This window comes from Myripristis murdjan, chromosome 20, assembly GCF_902150065.1.
Source record: "Myripristis murdjan chromosome 20, fMyrMur1.1, whole genome shotgun sequence".
In the NCBI taxonomy this organism is placed as follows: domain Eukaryota; kingdom Metazoa; phylum Chordata; class Actinopteri; order Holocentriformes; family Holocentridae; genus Myripristis; species Myripristis murdjan.
Window position 1 is genome coordinate 20,120,249 of NC_043999.1, and position 18,305 is coordinate 20,138,553.

The 18,305-nt window shown below is 43.2% G+C and overlaps 1 protein-coding gene across 1 annotated transcript in view; it reads right to left on the reverse strand.

Moving 5' to 3' along the window:
- The window catches only part of sspo (SCO-spondin), a 95,846-nt gene that overhangs the window by 4,927 nt on the left and 72,614 nt on the right, over positions 1–18,305 (reverse strand). Inside the window, exons 103-115 of the mRNA XM_030079977.1 lie at positions 17,620–17,781; positions 17,323–17,439; positions 16,542–16,680; positions 15,679–15,875; positions 14,277–14,447; positions 13,427–13,554; positions 13,127–13,281; positions 11,585–11,631; positions 10,657–10,821; positions 9,574–9,785; positions 8,292–8,387; positions 3,023–3,083; positions 2,006–2,136 (exon numbers count right to left, since the gene is read on the reverse strand). Of these exons, the coding sequence (XP_029935837.1) occupies positions 2,006–2,136; positions 3,023–3,083; positions 8,292–8,387; positions 9,574–9,785; positions 10,657–10,821; positions 11,585–11,631; positions 13,127–13,281; positions 13,427–13,554; positions 14,277–14,447; positions 15,679–15,875; positions 16,542–16,680; positions 17,323–17,439; positions 17,620–17,781 (1,781 nt within the window). The remainder of the gene's footprint in view (positions 1–2,005; positions 2,137–3,022; positions 3,084–8,291; positions 8,388–9,573; positions 9,786–10,656; positions 10,822–11,584; positions 11,632–13,126; positions 13,282–13,426; positions 13,555–14,276; positions 14,448–15,678; positions 15,876–16,541; positions 16,681–17,322; positions 17,440–17,619; positions 17,782–18,305) is intronic.

An 18,305-nucleotide genomic window follows, 5' to 3' on the forward strand; every position in this document is an offset into this window, starting at 1 on the left:
GCTGTCCACCGATCGAAAAGTGACACTTTCTCTTGTAAAATTATGAAACAAGACTACAACACCAGATGGTACCTTTTAAAGCACGGCAGCTCATTTAAGTCCTTAGCTGACAAAATGATAACAGCTGCACAGACCGGACCTTTTATGTTTTTAAGAGATGTTAACGTCAGGTAATAAATTGGCGTTTTTGGGACAGAGCGGTTGAAATATGGGAAAAAAAGGGGAAAAAATGCTCTCTGGAATAGCCTTGGTGTTCAGCATAAAAGCAAAAAGGGAAGCTTCATGGAATTCACGTGTCCAATTAGTGCATGTGGAGACAAAGGGGAAAGAGAGACATAACATGAAGAAACGTCAAGCGGATGATGGGAGGAAATTGTGAGGAGACGATTGGAGGAGGAGGTGAGGAAAGGAGGAAGTGAGGTATTTGTGCGGGAGCAGCATCCAATGAAAATGGCCACTCATTAGCGCTCTGTGCACTTTGACATCAGCTGTGTGTGTGCATGTGTGTGTGTGCGTGTGTGTGTGTGTCTGGCAGAGAGACCAAGAACCCTTCAGTTCCCCCTGTTAATGCACCCTTGCTTCTTTCACTCACGGCGATGATCAATGGCAAAAGGAACTTCTAGGTGCCGCCTAGTTACCGGTTATCGTCCCCTGTTTCCACGGAAACGGGAGGTAACGACACGTTTGGCGGAGCTAATGTTTATTTTTACTAATCTCCCAGCATGGCTGCCTCTATTTTTACAGAGGAGATAAATGCGTGCCAAGGAAGAACAAAGTCGCCATGGTGATAAGGTGACGAGCTCGCAGTCCTACGAGGATGAACAGACACACGTGAAGGCGGCAAACGGAGAAACAGAGAAAACAACTGGATAAAAACCTCGGCAGCCTTTACACCTGAGCCCTACACACAGATTCCCTCCCGAGCCTTCCATATTTACATCACCTGTGACTCAAATCTAAATATCAAGTCTGTGTTTTTGTTGGCCTGCCGTTGAACTGGTGTAGATTTATCCCCCGACTGCAGACATGAGGTCTAATGGGAAAATCAATGAGTCTGCAATGCTAACCGGCTGGGAGCATTATTGGCGGCTAGCTGTGCCCTGCATGTCTGGATGGCCTGTGTTTACCTGCTAAAAAAAAAAAAAAAAGGATGCAGACTACAGCAGCTGTGTGGAGCCATATGTTTGACTTCAGTTTGTCGCACTAAAATACTTAACACCTGCGAGGCAAAGCAGACAGGCAGTTTGGCTGCACAATGAAGGTTAAAACGGTAATCCTGATTTTTTTTTTTTTTTTCTTTTGCGCATTCTGTCACCACAGCTAAGCATTATTAGTGGCTTTGATGATATGAGGAACAGAATTATTTCACTGGTTTTTTTTTTGTTTGTTTGTTTTTGGATTTAAGTCTAACATTTATTCTTAAATTAAATTATGAATATGGGGAAATTATTAATTGTAGACACTGACATAGAAATATATACTTGACCCTGATCTTCATCTGCAAACAATTACAGCCAACAATACGCATTTGATTTTTTTTTTCCTTTAAGCCCATTACATCATCACTATTTTGATCTTGTCACCATTCATGTCAAAGGCAATACTTATTTCTGTTGCCTCCAAATGTTGTGCAGCTGGATTGTGGATTGCATGACTTTTTCATTGTTTATAATGCTTATTGAGGTGAGATTCCTCCTACAAGCCTCAGGGGATTTGTTTAATTTCTGCACTTCTTCATTCTTGTCTGCTGTTGTTGTGTTTCTGCTGCTTTGTTTTATATGTGCAACAACAAAAAAAAAAGAAATCAAAAGTCAAATTATTATCGAAACCTTTAGGAAACCGTGTCTGTTCCTCTCAGGAGAATAAAGCAGAACTGCTGTAAAAAGCCGACGCTAATGAAATTCCTTGAAGGAGGTGGGTTCAATCGCGCCTCGTCAGTGTGTGCATGTGCGTGTGTGTGTGTGTGTTTGAGTGTGAGTGTGCGTGCACATCAGTCTGTCCATACCTCCAGGATTACATCGGTCCTGGACAGACAGCGTCCCCTGCAGAAGCTGACCTCCACGTTGTCAAGCCGACAGTCTCCCTTGGTGATGTTCCTGACCTGCATGTAGCGCCGACACTCTGGCACCGGCTCGCCTGACACCACCACGGGGAGGAGGAGGAGGACGGCAAGGAGGAGGACGGCAAGGAGGAAGAGAGAGAGCGAGAGAGAGAGAAAATGGGCCAGAGACAGAGCGAGAACACGGTGAGTTAGGAGGAGGAGGAGAATTTGAGGGACCAAAAGCAGCAAATATAAAGTAAAGTAGGGGTTTGTGCATTTGCACTAACGAGACAAGGAGCAAAAAAAAAAAAGAAAAAGGAAATTGCAGGAGAGACGGAGCTCGTTCCAGAAAGCAGAGTGACATTGCCATGCCCCTTCGCAGCATGTGACATTTTCTCCTCAGGGAGAGAGATTAAAGCCCCAATGTAGGCTAAGTAATGTAATCTCTCACTAATTGGTACTGCGGCACTTGGTTTTTTACCCTGCTACAAAATGGAGTTTAAAACATAGAAATCAAAGGAAAGTGGTTACATGCCATGAAGTCTCACCACCACCAAACGTTAAGCAGAGCCCCGTATGAAGTCACTTTGAGGTTCACAGCATGTAATATTTCAGATTTCAACTTGAGCTCCTACATTTCATTTGCTTTGTTTTGATCACAAGCTTGTTGTCAAGCGATGTTTCTCGAGTACACCACGGTGGCCTTGGTAGTTTTCGACATTAAGGCTGGGCTCTCTTGTCACTGGGACAGTTTTATAGCATACAGATAAAAGGTGCGATAAAAAGGTTTACATTTGTACACATTACTGCCTTCAAGCTCACTGATGTACTCCAGATGGAACACTTATGTCATTTCTACATTTTAGACCCTAAATATAGCCGTGACATCCATTTTTATTTCTGAAAAGTTCTTCCTGATCTTCACTCGTCCTTCACAGGTTCAGATGCTTGTTTTTGTTTTGCTGCATATGTCGCACTTACCAGGGAACTCTTTCCTACAGACTGGACAGCAGCTGCCTGGTTCCTCCACCTTGACCTCCCCCTGAGACAGGACAGGAGACGATTTTTGGTTTGCATTCATTTCATCGAGCAGGTCACGCTAATCCGCAACATTTTCACATGAATAAAATACAACTGTGCCGCTTTTGCCTATTTTCTATGGCTGATTGATATAACTCAATAGTGATTCAAACCAGCTTTTACATTTGCTGCTCTCAGCAGCCAGTGTCTGGGAGGCCTTTCTGAGGAAATGGACCTTTGCCACACATGATGTGATGTGCTTTGTGCTTCCAGCAGCAACAGGAGATTATTTGGAATAAAAAGAAGAAGCGGGTAGTTCAGCAGCGATAGCCATCACTGCTGAACAGACAAAAACACGGAGTAAATCTCTTCTATTGCAAATTCTTATTTTATAATTCACAGTTTATTGACGCGCACATGCACATATGAAAAAGCACAAAATCTCCGCTCAAAAGTTACAATGAAACCAACAAAAAAATACTCGATTAACAGCAAGTTAACAACACAAGAGTTCAATTCACCTCTTGAGGGAGACGGGGATGACATTAAAACACAAAGACAAAGACAAAAACATGTAAAAAATTAATGAGATGGGTGAAGAGCAGAGGGAGGTAAAGAGGTGATGGGGAGAGACGGGGATGAGAAGAGCAAGGGAGGAGGAGAAGAGAAGAGAAGAGAAGAGAAGAGAAGAGAAGAGAGAAGGGCAATAGGTTGGACTGAAGCAGAGGGATAGCCTATTTATATCCAGGTCTAGTATTTTAGACAAAAGGAGCAGAGATGATGAGAGTGAGCAGATGATGGAAAGAGGAGTGACGAGAAAGAAAGAGACAGAATAACAGACACATAGGAAGACAGACAAGTCAGAGAGCGAGACGGCAGATGACAAAGGAGGGGCAGGGAGGGAAAAAGAGGCCGAGAGTAAGACATAAAGACCAAAAATAGAGAGCAAAACAGGGAGAGGGACAGAGAGACGGCGCGGTAAGGACGCAGGGGGACACAGAGAGAGAAAACACGTTCAGGCAGAATCAGGGATCCAGAGCAGTCCGGTGAATGGCGGGACGTACTGCGCTCTCTGAGAATAGCTGCTGTTAGCATACTGAGTCACACTGTCCCGGCAGAGACCCACACACACACACACACACACACACTCACACAGGAGGCCCACAGCGGGCATCAGCACCCCCTTTAACACCAGCCTTAACCCACCCTCAGGACTCCACCCAACTTCACCAGCTCCCTGTGCATAAACACACACACACACACACACACACACACACACACACAAACACACACACACACACACAGCCCTATTAACTGAAGACTTATCCTCCCTCTCTGTGCTTCCCCCTGGCGTTCCCTCAAGGATGGAGGGAGCCCACTCACTTAAGTGGGGGAGGTCATACAGAGGTCTGCTGAAAGTGTGAGTGTGTGTGTGTGTTTTGATAGAAGGGGTGTGAAAAATGCATGCTTGGTCATTTACGAGGAAAGAACGCTTGGCATTTAAAAGGTAAAGGTAATCAAACATGAGTCATTTACAGAAGCGGCGAGGCAGGACTCAGCTCGATTAATCTAAAGAAAAAAATGAACTGTGAGTGGGACGCAGACTTCGCAAAAAAATCTCCATCTTCAGTCATTTCGTCATTTCATTTCCAATTCACAGTATTTATAACTCAGCTTACAGTGTAGCACATTGCAGTTCTGTGCTGAAATCTTTTAGCAGGCTAAAGCTGACACGCTAGGAGCCCCTCTCCAAGGAAATGTGTCACAAGTTCTGCTAATAAAATCTGATCTAACCTGGTGCTAAAAGCTCTCTGACTGCATTCCTCTCAAACATCAGCACTGCTAAAGTCTCCACTACAGCAAGTCATTTAAACTCATATTCAAAGTTAAAAATCTTGTTTTTCCTAAAATAAGTGGAAAAAAAGCCAGTGGAATGAGATAATCCCTTTTGTTTCCAATGCAGTTTCACTTGTTTCCAGAATTCCTTTTGTGTGAATTTGTCGAATCAAGGCAGAACGAGGCCCAGTGGCATCAAGACACGACAAAATGACAAAAAAGTTTTAAAAAAGTTCTCGAAACAAGCTGATTAGCGGTGGAAAAAAGTGGGGTTACTTTATCCAGATTCATTTTTGTTGTTTTAAGACACTGAACATGAGACTAAATGACTTGTTATAATGGAGATTTTTGCAGTGCCGGGAGCTGATGTTGGAGAGGAATGCAGCCAGAGAGCTTTTACCACCAGGTTAGATCAGATCTTATTAGCAGAACCTGTGACACATTGCCTTGGAAAGGGGCTCCTAGCCTGCTAAAAGATTTCAGCACAGAAATGCGATGTGTATACTGTACTCTGAGTCATAAATAATGCGAGGGCGCTGACAGTAACCAATTCTCAGCCTGTCAGGAGAGAGAACGCTGTGCATTAAATGACCTTTTTATATTGGCGAGGATAAAGCAGGAGGAGCGCTCTCCCCAAGGCATAAGGTAGTGCGGCTAGGAGGAGGCGAGGGATTTGGAAATACAAGTAGACACACAACTTACATTCCCTCCTGATCTGCTGTGGTCTGACACTCAGCGAACTGTGCAATGAACCTCACCTTGAAGTTCTGTGTGTCGGCAGAATTTATTTTTACCTTGGTGCTATTGTTACAGCTCTGTGGTGGTTAAGACATAAATCCAGCTTAGAGAGTTACAGGTGAGACAATGCACATAATCATTTTCCGCAAACTCTGTCTGTTCTGTATTGGGGGAGAACCCGAGTAATAAAATGGAATAAAAGTGAAAGTGAAAAGAAAAAAAAAGAAACTGAGTTATTTTCACAAACAAAATAAACAAAGCCGTCAGCCCTACTGAGGAAAAAAGGAGAAGTTATGAGCCTCATTAGGAAAAAGACAGAGAATGTGATTTTTATTATAATGAGGAGTGTCCTTACGTGGCTCCTGCCTTCACCGTCTTTCACCCTCTTTCAGGTCAAGTCCCCTCTGCACCGCGGAAATGGACAAACTCTGTTCTTGTTTTGTGCCAAAAGTTCCACCTGGCTCAAGGACTATAAAAATCAATGCATATTTTATATGCAGGTCTTTTTTTTTCTACATCTGCCTCTAGTTGTACAGAGAACACATGCATAATTGACCAATCATCTCGTCGTCTTCTGCAAAGTGACTGTCCAGGTGCAACTTGTGTATATGTTGAGGCATTTTTTTTTTTCTGGGAAATTGATGTCAGCCACAACGACAAGCACATACCAATACACACAACACCTTTTACATGACCAAGCTATAACACAAGCTATATGAGTACTGTTGCTGCCCACAATTTATTGCTCAGTATCTCAAAACAGCAGAAAAAACTGCTATCCTTATCTAAAATGCTACCCTGAAAGAGTAGAAGTTCATAAAATGGCTCAGTTTTAGCCATTGTTGTGCTCTACATACTGCACATGCCACCAATCATTTTCACAGAGCAAATGTCTGGTTTTTTCTTGTTTTGGAATGAAATTCATTAGTTATACTCATCAGGACTCCAGGAGGAGTCGGTTTCAGAGCGGGTAGAAGGGCAAGGGACAGGACAATGTTGGAGCCCGTGGGTGGATTGGACAGTCAGGTATTGATTTACCTTGGCCAGCAGCTCTCAGAGAACATCCCACATATTCTTGCGGCAGCCCGGCTCTGTCTCCTCTGGTCAGAGTAATTGAGATGTTTGTGACCGCTGGAGATGCTGTGTGAACTGTACCACCTCAGGGTAGCAACTGTAGCTGAATGGGACTGGGAAACTGCACATATTGTCTGGAAAACTGATCATACTGAGCCCTGTGACATTCAGCTTCTTGATTCCCACAGTCCTTAAAGAGCTGAACACCTGTGTTTGGATGCATTAGTAGTACACACACTTGCATGTGCCACTTTAATGGGACCACAGAACGGGTTTACCACTGAGCTCAACACCTTTTGTCAGAACAAACTGTGAAGTCTAGGCTCTATGTATAAGGTGACCTACACTGCCAGCTAAGAGTGACCGGTCATCAGGGATTGCATTTTTATACACAGTATCTCAAGATCATAAACTGTGCAGCTTGAAATTGCAGAACTTACACATGTTACTTGCTTGGGCAGCACACATCTACATGATCTGACAACCACTAAATAACATATAAACTAAATATGTTTGTTTTGAGGGCTATGTATACCAAGGGTGTTGAGGATGCAGAGAATGTACTCTCCAATTGACGTCTTGGAACACACATACATATATATATATATATATATATATATGTATATATATATATATATAAGTGCCTGGCCTGGAATACTACAATATACAGAAGGATAAATGTGTTCAGTGGTTACAGTTCCACCATATAACTTCCCCTAAAATTAGTCTTGTTTTATTTTGAAAATCCCAAGACATGCATTTCTAATACACACGACGCACCGTATAAATAAGACAACTTTGGAGTTGCTGTAAGGTTTATTTCTTCACTTTGATGGAGCTAGGCTAACGACTCCCATAGACTTCAAGTCTTTATGCTAAGCTAACATGAAATGCTACCCATAAGGACCAAACCACTGGACATACAGAGGTGAAAATGGTATCAAACATCTTGTCTCAGTCTGGGTGAGTCAAAGAAAGGGTAAAATATGAGAGTATTCCTTTTACAAATCATCTTCATCTTCTTAAAATTTGCATAATAGGTTGGTAGAAAGGTAAATGCTATATATTTGATCCAGTGCAGGGATAAATTTTAGGTAAGAATGTGGTCAGTTATTAATTAAATGACTATTAAGTGTTATTATAACAGTTTCCCTTGGGTTGGATAGCAAAGCACTACTGTTATAAATCTAACCATGACTTGTTTTGTCCACAAAACCTGGAGCAGGTAAGCACAATGAGCTTCTTGGATTTCACTCTGTTGGTAAGTGTAAAGTGAGTTGGTTCATTTATAATAGAAATTGCCAAAAGATAAGTGCAGCAGGTAAGCGTAGATAGGGGCAGTATTAGGTTCAGTGGTAAGCTTAGAGTTTTCTAACATCAGAGATGTTGACTCTGAAGCAGGAGAACTTGAGAATTTGACAAAAATAAACAGATGGAAAAATAAAGTTAAATTAACTTGCTGAAATGTTTATGTTGTGATGAGGACCTCATAAACCTGAGACACTGCAAGACTTTTTAAGGACCTTCATTTTGCAATCAGACAGATGGAAATGGAGTCGGCAAGTGTTGGTGCGTTTCTCACCTCGTCACAGTGGAGCGGCGGGCACCTCGACTGGCACAGTTTCTTCCCGTTTACACAGCGACATGACAGGCAGCCCTCCTCCCACTCCGATCCTGCCTGGCTCACACACACACACACACACACACACACACACACACATTTTATTCACATCTCCACACCTTTGAAATGTAGGTGCTGTAACAGAGCCTCAAGAGCCCATTACATGCACACTCACATTATTGTTGCTCTGACATTGTATTGACATTTTTAAACTTTATTTTATCCCGCAAAAGCAGACTATACAATGCAAGATTTTCTGCACCGTTCTGTTTCAATACAAGTGTGCTGGAGGAATATGGGTCTTAAGTCACGATCTATTGATTAAGTGTATCCATTATATCTCTGGCGGCACGGCTGTACATTATTTAAACACAGAGTTATGGAGGCATGCGAACACCCTTCTGTCGGACTGTAATTATACCATCGCATAATAACGACTGCTATGAAATTTTTTTGTGTTGGCTACGGGAATTGTTGCCAGTGCTCAGCTCCTACCCGCACAAAAGCACCCGCTGGGGGATCGCCTTTGTAGTTCGCTCTGAGCCATTTGGCATAGTGGTTATGAGGTGGTTGATTAGAAAACCATAGAGGGTCTTTATATGAACATTAGTCATCGCAACCTGACAGAGAGAGGGGGGGTAGGGGGGGAAGAAAAGAGACAGAGAGAAAGAGAAAAATGAGTGCAAAAAAAAGGAAATGAGAATGCCGAAAAGAAAGCAAACGAGATGACGAGGGAGAGAAGAGAGGCGTGAGTGGGAAGAGCGAGGGAGAGAGAATAAGAACAGAAGAAAAGAAGAAAAGAAAGGAAGAACAACAGAGCGAAAGGCCGGAAGAAGAAAAAAGAAGGGGACCCGACCTCTTGTCACTGTATGATTAATTATCATAATCCTATAATATCCCCTCCTTCATAAATAATTCCTGGCAGGCTTGCCGAGTTGCGGTCCGAGCGCCGGCTTTCTACAGGCTTTCCTGCATTATTAATGAAGCTGAAGGCTGCGGAGGCATTGTGGTGTAATGTGGCCCACGAGGCATGTCACTCATCTTCTAATAGGCCCTTCTTCATGAGTAAATAACACAATAGAAGTGAATGTGAGGGCACATAAACACCGTGCTAATGGCAAGGGTCAGACACACACAACAATGAGGCAGGCACAATGGGTACAACCTGCCAAGCTGGCGGGGCAGCAGCTCTCTGTTTACTTTGGGTGTAAGCCAGCGCGCGCGTGTGTGTGTGTGTTTATACCTCCCGTAGCATGCCCTGGTCATGGCAGGGGCAGAGGGCGGGGATGATGCAGACACCCTCTGTGTTTCGGTAAAGCCCGTCCTGACACACGCAGCCCTCGGCAGACCGGCTGCAGTTGACAGGAGAGGAGGCGTAGATCTCCTCGCAGCTCCTCTCACACACCGGGACGTCCTCTGACACGCTCCTCCCCCACCGCTCCCCGTCAGGACATGCTGCACAGGAGGAGAGGGGGAGCAATGAGAAGAGTACGAGAAGGTGTCAAGGAGTTGGAGAATAAATATAGAGAGGATGGGTGGGTGGAGAAGGACAAGGGTATAAATGGGAGTAGGAGGCGGAGAAGAGAGCAAATGGAAGGAGAAAAGTGAAGGAAGAGGAGATAAAGGGGTAAAGGAAGAGAAGAGAAGGGAAGTGGGAAATAGAAGAATTGAGGGAATGTAATGGCAAAATGGTGGGGGAAAGGCACAAGGGAGAATCGAAGGGGAACAAGGAAGGGGGCGTGGTCGGAAAATGAGGAAACCGGAAGGAATTTATCACTGTGACACCCTAACTCACTTTTTTCTCTCTCATTCTGCATCGCTCTCTCTCTCACAAGTTTAACTGAGCACTTTTAACACATTAGACACATTAAAGCACTTGTTGATGCTGGAAATCAAATTTAAAACCATGTAAATAAATATCAACAAACCAAATTCAGTATCAACACAACCAGGGCGATTTTACACTGGAACACTAGCACACTGACAAAAATCAGTAACACGGCATTGTGTTGCCATAAAGTCTCCTTTGATGCTGGCTGAACTCAAATTGAAAATTAAAATTTAAAGATATGCATCAATCCATGGGAAAAACAGAGAACAGAGAACATAATGACGCAACATGTAACTCTGTATTCAAAAACTTTACAAGGTCTCAAAATAAGATTCATTTATGTAAAACATCTTTAGGCTTCATAAAGACACACACACCTGGGAAAAAGTGTATGCATTTCCATAGGGGTTTGAGCTGCTCCACCTTTTCCATGCACACTATGCGTCGCAGTGTTTAAAACAAAGCAATAAAAATATCCATCCCTCTTTCACTCACCACAGTCAGGGGCAAGGCAGGTACTGGTGCGCTGGGCGGGGCCTTCACATGGGGCCCCTCCGTACTGGCTGGGCCGCAGGACGGTTCTGGTGGAGCTGCGTCGCCCTGTCCCACAACTCGCTGAGCAAGAGCTCCACTGGGACCAGCTGGACCACTCACAGTCGACTGGAGGAGGAGGAGGAACACATAAACAAAACATATTCACTTCATTTTCAGGTTCAACATTTGTTTATCTGCAGCGGCACGGCAAGAAGAATTTTTTATTGTAATGTATTGATTTTTATTGTATAGACAAAATGCACATTCATCTTCTTGGCATTCAGACAATAAATCAAAGGGAGAACTCTGAACTGCAACACCTACTGGAACTGATCCTGGAAGTAGGCACACTGCAGTTAGTTATTTCAGTTTTGATCAATTTTACAACCTCATTTCTTTTTTTTTTTTTTTTTTTTAAATCTGTAATTTATTATTACAAAACTTCAAAAAGTGCTTTGCCTGTTGCATTAACATTCAGTTCAGAGAGTGAGTGGGCCACATAAACCAAATGCTCATTTTTATCATTTTACCCTGAAGTCCCACTGCTTAAGGCGCAGCACGACTTGGCAAGTATGCATCTCACTCTCACCAATCATCCAGGCCAGTCCCAGTTCAGAGGAGCGAGGGAGGGGACCGCATTGTGTGTTTACAAAACAAAAACCCAGATATGGCCTTCCAAGACTATGATTGATGCGGCTGTTGCGCAATTATTGCAGCCAACTGTTAGAGCAGCTGTTACTAACTATAGATAGGTTAGACATATCTCTCACAGCTTTGATGGTTCAACCAAAGATTATAGTTCCTGGGTGCTTGTGTTACTAAAACCAGGACGCCTTAGAAATGACAAAAAGGCTTTTGGTAAGAACAGCTGTGACAGAGCATCACTCACCATCGCAGGGCTCTGAGGTGCAGTTAAACACTCCACCTTGGCAGACACTGGAGAAAGAGTTGGGGAAAAAAAGAGGTACGATATGAGGTAAGTAAAATGAGGAGAAAAAGAATAAGGCTGATGATAAGACTGAAAGCTGTGACACCAAAGCAATCATCCTGTCAAACAGCTGAGCCCATCCGACTGTATTAAATGAGTATCAAACTCCTGTCATGAAGATGAAATGACTTACGACATGTCTGGACGTCTGCTGCAGGGAGCTCTGCATGCCAGACTATCTGTTTCAGAGGATCACACAGTATCCACCGGTTCCACTGGACATTGTCATAGGTCGCATAGTTTGACAGAGCTGATGAAACTGAGCAATGCTCCATTCCTCCACAACCCTTTCAAAAACATTGCACTTGTTGCATTTTTAAACATCAGCGTTTTCAAAATGCAGACCACATCTCCCATAGAACTGTCTGCTCCCTGTTATGAATCTATTTTTTTAAGAGTTTGTTTGGTCCCTGATTTACTATTTATTTATTTATTTATTCATGTTTTTTTTTATTTTTTTTTACTGATTTTATAAGCTTGAACTTTGCACTGAGAAGTTTGCATTCAATTTCATTGTACATGTACAATGACAATAAAGACATTCTATTCTATTCTGTTCTACTCTATTTTATTCAATGGATCTTTGCTCTATTCCTACTCCTTCTGTCAATTATTTTCTCATTTGCTTCAGTAAAGAGGTGGTGGTAATTCTTCCAAAGGACTCCCTTCTTCCACCATCTGCCAGTGCAAGAAACTCCCCGATTTCCCATGAAACCCAGTGGCACACAAAGCAAAATGTAGTCATTTGTTTATGGTAATTACACTCATGTCTCAGTAATGGTGATTATGATAATGCCATTGTTTATTGATGTAAAAATATTACACATAGCACCATTAATAGTCCTCACTGACTGAATGAATCAGCTATTGACTGGCTATGTTAATGAAGGAACAAATGAGTGTATAAGTGGATAAGTGGGTGTTGTGTCTCTAATAACCGCGTCTTACATTTGAGCTGCATCGTGGTCCCGGCGCAGATGAATAGTTGAAAAGATACAAATATGACTGATTAAATGAATGCATGAATCAATGAATGCAGGAGGGGTGGCCAAAACGATTACAGTGCACGACTGGGAAATTTCAGAGCAGCAAATTATTGTCTGTTTAACATGTAGATGTGACTGATCTGCTTTTCTAAATACAGTCAAACTAATGGAAAGACGTCTGAGGCAGCATGAGCACTGTTACAGAAGTGCGATAATGCCTGAAGAGATGAATATATGCAAAAAAAAGGAAGGAAGCAAGGAAGGATGAGAGGGAGGTCAGGGGTCAGGGTTGGCTGCAGAACAGCGCCCTTGGAGCAAGAAAGGATTCAGATGCTTTCCAACATGGAGGCACGACCCTCTGGATGAGGGGCAGGCCTCCTCGCTGTGCTGCACTCCTGACCCACAGGACAGACTGCAATTAATGAATCAGTGGATTCAGCCATGTGTAGCCTATTACCATGTGTTGCAAAGGTGCTGGATGGTCATTCCAGGTGGCAGTGGAGCCTCTGTGATCTCTTCAGTACTGATATTCCAGCTTTGGTCGCCAAATGGCAACGAGCGAGGCGAACAGGGACAGTTGGCATGAGGCACACAGGAGCCTTTATACCAAACCTGGCAGAGAGGGCGAGGGACACAGAGCGACTTGTGAGAGACAGAAAAAGAGTTGGTGGTGGGAAAATGTACTGCAGCTACAGAGAAGTCCGAGTACACGTACACACACGCACAAAAACGCACACACATATAGAGGATTCCAGACCTGTCCAGGGGGGCAGGTGCAGCCAGGGGTGCAGGGTCCAGGTAAACACTGTGTATCTGGCCACAAATCTTCACAGGTGTATGGACAGGAACCAGCACACACACTGAATACTTGGCCACCAGGACACTCTGGAGCACACACACACACACACACACACACACACACACACACACACACACACACAAACACAAATATCAAACAACAGTGTGTGTATAATATTTTATGTATACATGTACTAAAACTTCTAAAAGTGATAATCCTTATCCACAGTTTTAGCTGAGAGGTATTTGAAGTCAATGTAAATTGCCCAATAAACAACTGCTGTCACTTTACAAGCTTCAATTATTGATGCACTAACCTGAAGTCACCACTCATACAGGTACTTACGAGTTGCTTAGCAACTGCTTTATTTAGCTGCTTTTCAGGAACTGCATTGATTGGCAGCGGACATGAATTTATTTAATTATTATGTAGTGCCCTGATTGAACAATTGGATTTTTTCTTTTTTAATACAATGGTGGGTTCAAGCCATTTCATTAAAGCAATAATTCACTTCATTTTGTATTCTAACACACAATGCCTGTTAGCTGTTCTAAAATCACTCTAAATCACAGTCTCTTGTGGATTTAATTTGTAACTCTAATGATTAATTTATAACATCTAAGCAGGAGTTTGTGTCCCGTGCCAGCGAGTCAGCGAGTGCCCCCGGCGCTGCTCTGCCCTCCAGCAGGGCATCGAGCACCACGGAAACACTGAATGCCAGCCTGGCTGTCGCTGCCCTACAGGTACTGGGGCTGCATTCATTTTCCTACCTGATAGGTTTGTATGTGTGTGTGTGTGTGTGTGTTACCAGGCAGGCAGCTGTTGGTGTTGCAGACAATGTGCTGCTCAAGTGGTCCAGCACAGGCCGTCCCGCCAGGCTCTGGCTCTGCGAGGACCGTCTTGTTCCGCACCGACACCCCACCACCACACGAGGCACTGCACTCACTCCAGGATGACCACTCGCTCAACACACAACCCGCTGAGAGAGAAGAGCAAAGAGACAGAAAAGACAGTAAAAACAGAGACGGAGGATTGCTGAGCAACAACAAATAAACAGTAGTAAACAGTGCACCAAACTGTGCAACAAACTGCAGCAGTTTTAACACGTCTACTGCTGGATTTAAGTTTTCAAATTGAATCATTTCAAACCTTTTAAGGTCTTAATGCTAGGTTCAGATGGAATCAGAGAGATGGAAAATGACAACACTGTAAAAACAACAAACTGTGCAGCAGAATGGCAAGATGGCAAAAGAGGACTACATGATGATGGGTTGCTATGGTGATGTTGTATTGTTTGCAGAAAAAAATAAAATATATTTTACAAAATTGTTTTGTGTTTGTTTTATAGAATTATATTCAATTATACTGGTAATCCATACAGCTATAAAACTATTGTGTTACAAGAATACAGGCAATTGTTTTGGTCAAAATAGTTGTTGGAAGACTTATGTTTTTAAAGATTATTTTTTGTAATTTTTGCTTTATTTGACAGTCACAATAAAGAGAGACAGGAGAGGCAGGGGAGAGAGAGGGGATGACACACAGCAAATTGCCTTAAGTCAGATTTGAACCAAAGACACTGCGATCAGACCTCAGCCTTAACATATAGTACACACACTTATCCTGTGAGCTACTGGGCCACCCAGGTTTATTTTTTACTTTGACTGAGCTAGGCTAATGACTCCCATAGAGTTCAAGTCTTCATGCTAAGCTATCACAAAATGCCACTCATAGGAACCAAACCACTGGATGTATAGAGGTGAAAACAGTATCAAACCTCTTGTCTCAGTCTGTCAGACAAAGGATATTTTGTCCAAAACTTTGGAGTATTCCTTTAACATAACCTGCTGTTGTAAATTGAAGTGTTTATAGGACTTAAGACGCTTTTCATTTCCAAATTCACTGTGTTTTCTGTTTTTGTAACGTGTTACATAACATCTGGTTGTAAATTCCAATGTGGAGGACGGCAAAAGTAAAAATATTCTAACTATGGACAGCAGTGTTGTCTACCGTTGCCGGCATAATCTCCCCGTCTCATCTGATTTCATCGTCCTGCTGTCATCCACAATAATCACATCCGGTTTGCCGTCTGCCATCTACTTCATTCCTTCTGAATGCAGCATTAGTCTACACCAAGCGAAGTGGTGCATTTTAAAACGACCTGAAAGACTGCATGCATAAATGTTATATGAGTGTGTGTCATCTCAGACCTGGGCAGGCTGGCAGATCACAGCTCTCCCTCTGGATGGTGTCAGTGCAGGAGGGACCACCCTCCACGTCGTGGCAGGGGCGCGTCCTCGTCCTGTGGCCATGCTCGCAGGAAGCTGAGCAGGGGCCCCACTGGCTCCAGGGCTCATAAACTGGACAGGGAAGTTTGGTGCACACCAAGGTGCCATTCTCACATACACTAGAGATAGAGAGGGAGATATGAAGGAGAGGGGGGAAATGTAGGAGAAATGAAGACTTTTTTGGAGTGGAGAAAGTTTAATCATGCGCTTACAGGAACGATCGTAACAGTGGGTTCATGTGAGATGGAAAGTCTCTCATCTAAAGTGAGTGGAGTGAGGTGGCTGGGCTTTACAAGCTAAGAATGACAGTGTATGACATCTAAACTTGAGGCATACGTGCCATAAAGGTTTCAAGTCTTTAATAGGTTTCTTTATGTTTACAGCACTCTAAAGAAATGAAATGTAGCGCACTTGAGCAGTTATAGTGGATTAACAAAGTTTAAAAATGCTTATTTTCCAGAAACAAGCCAAAATTGTTAATGGTCAAAATCCAGCTTGCAGGGTCTGAAAGTCTGCTCTCCATGTAAAAGTGCTAACAGCAAGCTTGTGAGCGACTGTCAGCAAATATTTCCGTTAATGTCAGAAAATGATTGGAACCGATTTTTCAAAAAACTTTAACTGTTCAAACTGTGAGCTTTTAATCTAAAACAACGACAACTACATCTGCTATGCTTGTAATAGTCTTTGAGAGGTGTTGACCTTTCCACACGTGAAATGAAACTCTGGCATTTTGCTCTTTACACAGAAACAAACGCCAGATATGATATTCATGCAGCTGTTCTCACCAGGTGTTACAGTCCATGGTGAGGTTCTCTCCCGGGCTGAACTCCAGAGTCCCGTTGCCTGATGGGACACCACAGCGACACTCTGTCACGGGCACACAGTGACCGTCCTGCGACAGCTGTCCCTCTGGACACCGACACCCTGAGGAGAAGGATAATAATAATAATATAATAATAAACTTTATTTATATGGCACTTTTCATACAGAATGCAGCTCAAAGTGCTTCACATAAAAGGAATAAAATAAAATAAAATATGTATACATATATACACATACATACACATTGATAGATAAACAAATAAATAATTGAGAACATCAACAGGAAGAATAAAAGGAGATAAACAAGAAAAATGAGAGGTAGTGCATTACATTAAAACATAGGAAACGCAGCTAAAAATCTGAAGTAAAAAAAAAAGAATGAATAAGAATACAAATGCCTTAAAATGGATTAAAATGTTGGAGCATATGATATTGAGTAAAAGTCATACTATAAAAAGGCTCGGTTAAAAAGATATGTTTTTAAGCGTCGTTTGAAGGTTTCAAGAGAGACTGCTTCTCTAATGTCTTTGGGTAAAGTGTTCCAGAGTTTGGGAGCGTAACTGAAAAACGCTGCATCTCCAATTATCTTGTGGGAAAGTGTATGGTTCTCGAGCAGTCCTGCAGAAGATGATCTGAGGGTTCATGAGGGAGCATAAGGAGGATAAAACAGAGAGAGTCAGCTAATTGAATTTTAAGGCAGGGAAAGAGTCGCACTGAGACAAATTCTTATCTCTCAAAGTTCACCTGGATGACAGGCTCCTTGGAGACACTGCACATGCTCCCATAGGTCAGTGCAGCTGCGAGGACACTGATTGGCACAGCTATCATGGTAGGTCCGCCCCCTGTCTTCACAGCGCTCACCTGGGATACAAGGAAAGTAAGTCACCCTCCTGCTTTACCAGAAATACAGATGTAGAGAGCATTTACAACTTGCTGGGTCTTAAAAGCTGGCCTCCACTTGTCTTTCCAACTCCATGCCACTACTTTGGGTTCCTCTATGTTCGGGTAGGAACGTGACGCTCAAGCGGAGGTGAGCTATACCTGGGCAGAGTCCCGTGTTGCAGCTCTGGCTCTGCGTCTCCTGTCTCCTGCAGCGGGGTCCTGGAGGGGAAGCCAGGGGTCGTCTGTGCCGCTGCCTGACCCCGCCGCTGCAAGGCTCCGCACAGGCACTCCAGACGCTCCACGCACTCCACTGGCACATATCTAGAGGGGTAAAACAACCATCATTACCATCACCCTCTACACCTTACATTTTTATCAGCATAATCCTCACCATAATCACAGTAATTACAATCACGATCACTGCTGTAATTGCTGTGACTGTTTGCAATCGACAACAACAACAACAGTGTCTTTATATTCATGGACACAGTTAAGAAGGAATACGTGTCAGCTATTAAGAATTTAGGAAGGTTTAGGACGCATATTTCAGGTCACAGTTTGATACGTGCAAAATTATTCAAGGAGTGTAACTTTTGTTTATCCCTACTAAGCAGTTTTCAGATAGCTGCGCCCACTTTGGATGAGAGGCATTCCATCTCCCACAGTCCCGCTGAGCCTCACAAACTATGATCAAGCACACCACCTCTCATATTTGACATGCATATCAAACCCAAGGTCCACTGGGCATCGCGGTAATTCAAAGCCATTTCCATTCACATCCAAACCGGAGGTGGCAGAGAGGAATGATTTGATAGAGAGAGGGGTGATTGAGTGAGATGCGCGAT